Consider the following 4,576-nt stretch of genomic DNA (forward strand, 5'->3'; position numbering starts at 1 on the left):
CTGAAATATTCAATATAAAATCACTATTTAATCACATGATAAATCTGATATTTATATTAATATTTATATAGAAGAAAGATACAAGCACTAATTATAGATCAGCTCACATACATATTCTGGCAGGATGGCATGCTCCTAATAACATCCGGGCTATCAATGTATCTAAGTGGTGAAATTTGCCTTGTATTTGAGTTTAAATCATAAATATTTCCATCTAACACAATTTCATTAACAACAGAGCATATAACTATTTACCAAAAAAAAGCCTCCGACGAAAAAACAATCTTTCTATAGAACCTGAAATATATAGTCATTGATTAACAGAATCAGCGCTAAAACTCTAAGAACTAGAAAAACTGGACAAAAACAAGATGTCATTATTTTCAATTTGTTCGTGCTACTTCTGGAAACTTAATTCAGACTTTGAAGAGCCACTGAGATCTAATACAGCATTACAAGGTTTCATTAGAAAATACATTTAAAATGCCAATTTGAAATAAAATTTGCATTCTTATTATAATTTTTAAAACAATAGTTTACAATGTCATTTCATATTTAGAACAGCAGCCCTGGTCTATCTAACCACATCCCATTTATTCATTAGAGCTTTGTTTTAATGCAGAGTGTAGAGAAGATTTCTTCTTTATTTGTAAGATTCTTTCCTGTTTAGATCATACACATGACTCAAAAAATTATCACAAGTCTCAACCTGATAAATATTATATGTCAAAATCCAGACAGAAAAAAATATATACCTATAAAATAACTTACTACTATGTCATTAAAGAAAAAAAAAAATCTTACCAGTGTACTCTGGAAAGCAGATACTAAGATGAACTTTGGTTACTTTTTCTTGAAAGAGATCTTTTTTATTGAGAAATAGAACAATGGAGGTGGTCGCAAAGTACTTGTGATTACAGATACTGTTAAACAGGTGAAGGCTTTCATGCATTCTGTTCTGTTTGTTTAAAAGATGAAAATGTGTAGGATTAGTATTTGCAAAATACTACTGTCAGGCATTATAAACAAGAATCTAGAAATAGTAGCTATCTTTGGAAGGCTTTAATTGTTTTGGAAAATGTGGTAGTAATATTGGAAACCACAAACCCTTGTCTATCACTCTGGCCTTATTTTCTTTTCAGACTTACCACTTCTTCATCTTCCACTAGGACCATGTCGTAGGCACTGAGTGCGGCACAAAATATAATGCACGTAACACCTTCAAAGCAGTGAATCCACTTCTTTCTCTCAGATCTCTGTCCACCTACATCGAACATTCTTTAAAAAAATAAAAATAATAGAATAATGAATCTTAAAAATAGTCCCCATAATTCGTATTAAGATTTACAAATAATGGATGCTCTCATATCTTTAAATGGTATTCTTTTGATTTTTCTTGATTATAAAATCAGTCTTTTTTGGCCAATTTGAAGATCAAGCACTAAAAAAAGGAATTTCATCTTTTTTTAATTTATGTAGACTAGAGTAAAATAATTCACACAATGACTTTGAGCACCTGAGAAATTTAAAGCAGTTTAGATTTTTAGGATGAAATTTGTTAGCCTTAAGTGATTTAGGTCAAAGGCTACATACAGTCTTAAATTGACAGAATCTACAAGAAGACTGGAAGTTGTCATAGTTCTGATACTATGATTCTTTTGTTCGTGGTGTAAGGTAGTGGCTCTTTCTTAGCTCTTCCTACTTTCATTCTTTTTTTTTTTTCATTTAAATAATTATTTGAATTAATTAATCATGAATTAGAAGAATTAATATTGTTAAACTGTCCATACTACCAAAGCAATGTACAGATTCAATGTAATCTCTATCAAAATTCCAATGGCAATATTCACAGAAGTAGAACAAAGAATTCTAAAATTTGTATGGAACAACAAAAGACCCTGGATAGCCAAAATAGTTTTGAGAAAGAAGAACAAACTGGAGGCATTATGTTCTCTGATTTCAAACTATATAACAAAGCTATAGTAATTAAAATAGTATAATATTGGCATAAAAACAGACTCATAGACAAAATAGAACAGAATAGAGAGCCCAGAAATAAACCCACACATATATGGTCAATTAATTTATGACAAAAGAACCAAGGATATATAATGGAGAATGGATAGTCTCTTCAATGAATGGTGTTGGGAAAATTGGACAGCAACATGAAAAAGAATGAAACTGGGCCACTATCTTACACCATGAACAAAAGTATAACTCAAGATAGATTAAAGACTTGATTGTAAGACCTAAAACCATAAAACTCCTAGAAGAAAACATAGATAATAAGCTCTTTGACATAGGTCTTGATGATGATTTTTAAAAATCTGACACCAAGAGCAGAAATAAACAAGTGAGACTACACTGAATTAAAAAGCTTTATACAGCAAAAATAAAATAAAATAAAATAATAAAATAAAATCCATCAACAAAATGAAAAAGCAACCTACTGAATGAAAGAAAATAATTGCAAATAAGCTCTTTGACATAGGTCTTGATGATGATTTTTAAAAATCTGACACCAAGAGCAGAAATAAACAAGTGGGACTACACTGAATTAAAAAGCTTTATACAGCAAAAATAAAATAAAATAAAATAATAAAATAAAATCCATCAACAAAATGAAAAAGCAACCTACTGAATGAAAGAAAATAATTGCAAATAAGCTCTTTGACATAGGTCTTGATGATGATTTTTAAAAATCTGACACCAAGAGCAGAAATAAACAAGTGGGACTACACTGAATTAAAAAGCTTTATACAGCAAAAATAAAATAAAATAAAATAATAAAATAAAATCCATCAACAAAATGAAAAAGCAACCTACTGAATGAAAGAAAATAATTGCAAATAAGCTCTTTGACATAGGTCTTGATGATGATTTTTAAAAATCTGACACCAAGAGCAGAAATAAACAAGTGGGACTACACTGAATTAAAAAGCTTTATACAGCAAAAATAAAATAAAATAAAATAATAAAATAAAATCCATCAACAAAATGAAAAAGCAACCTACTGAATGAAAGAAAATAATTGCAAATAAGCTCTTTGACATAGGTCTTGATGATGATTTTTAAAAATCTGACACCAAGAGCAGAAATAAACAAGTGGGACTACACTGAATTAAAAAGCTTTATACAGCAAAAATAAAATAAAATAAAATAATAAAATAAAATCCATCAACAAAATGAAAAAGCAACCTACTGAATGAAAGAAAATAATTGCAAATAAGCTCTTTGACATAGGTCTTGATGATGATTTTTAAAAATCTGACACCAAGAGCAGAAATAAACAAGTGGGACTACACTGAATTAAAAAGCTTTATACAGCAAAAATAAAATAAAATAAAATAATAAAATAAAATCCATCAACAAAATGAAAAAGCAACCTACTGAATGAAAGAAAATAATTGCAAATAAGCTCTTTGACATAGGTCTTGATGATGATTTTTAAAAATCTGACACCAAGAGCAGAAATAAACAAGTGGGACTACACTGAATTAAAAAGCTTTATACAGCAAAAATAAAATAAAATAAAATAATAAAATAAAATCCATCAACAAAATGAAAAAGCAACCTACTGAATGAAAGAAAATAATTGCAAATAAGCTCTTTGACATAGGTCTTGATGATGATTTTTAAAAATCTGACACCAAGAGCAGAAATAAACAAGTGGGACTACACTGAATTAAAAAGCTTTATACAGCAAAAATAAAATAAAATAAAATAATAAAATAAAATCCATCAACAAAATGAAAAAGCAACCTACTGAATGAAAGAAAATAATTGCAAATCATATAATCATATATCTGCTAAGGGATTAATATCTAAAATATACAAAGAAATCATACAACTCGATAGCAAAAAAAAGTTCAATTAAAAATGGGCAGAGGTCAGAATAGACATTTTTTCCAAAGAAGACAGATGGCTAACAAGTACATGAAAAGCTGCACAACATCACTAATCCTCAGGGAAATGCAAATCAAAACCACAATGAGCTATCACCTCATACCTGTTAGGATGGCTATTATCAACAAACAAACAAACAAACAAACAAACAAACAAACAAACAAAAAACCCAAACAAGAAATAACGAGTGTTGGTGAGGATGTGGAGAAAAGAGAACCCTTGTGCACCACTAGTGGGAATGTAAATTTGTGCAGCCACTATGGAAAACATTATGAAGTTTCCTCAAAAAATTAAAGATAGAACTATTATATTACCCAGCAATTCAACTTTTTGGTATTTATTCAAAGAAAACACTAATTTAAAAAGATATATGTATTCCCATGTTCATTGGAACATTGTTTACAATAGCCAGAGTACAGGAGCAACCTAATTGTTCATTGATAGACGAATGGATACACACACACTGGAATATTATTCAGCTAGAAAAAAGAATAAAATTGGAACATTGTTTACAATAGCCAGAGTACAGGAGCAACCTAATTGTTCATTGGTAGACGAATGGACACACACACACTGGAATATTATTCAGCTAGAAAAAAGAATAAAATCTTGCCATTTGCAACAACATGGATGGACCATGAGAGCATTATGCTTAGTTAAATAAGTCAGA

General features: G+C 29.4%; 1 protein-coding gene across 1 annotated transcript in view; it reads right to left on the reverse strand.

Moving 5' to 3' along the window:
• Window positions 1–4,576, reverse strand: part of GNAT3 (G protein subunit alpha transducin 3) — a 54,527-nt gene that overhangs the window by 6,919 nt on the left and 43,032 nt on the right. Inside the window, exons 6-7 of the mRNA XM_011365235.1 lie at window positions 1,149–1,278; window positions 800–958 (exon numbers count right to left, since the gene is read on the reverse strand). Of these exons, the coding sequence (XP_011363537.1) occupies window positions 800–958; window positions 1,149–1,278 (289 nt within the window). The remainder of the gene's footprint in view (window positions 1–799; window positions 959–1,148; window positions 1,279–4,576) is intronic.

Source organism: Pteropus vampyrus, unplaced genomic scaffold (assembly GCF_000151845.1).
Source record: "Pteropus vampyrus isolate Shadow unplaced genomic scaffold, Pvam_2.0 Scaffold107, whole genome shotgun sequence".
In the NCBI taxonomy this organism is placed as follows: Eukaryota; Metazoa; Chordata; class Mammalia; order Chiroptera; family Pteropodidae; genus Pteropus; species Pteropus vampyrus.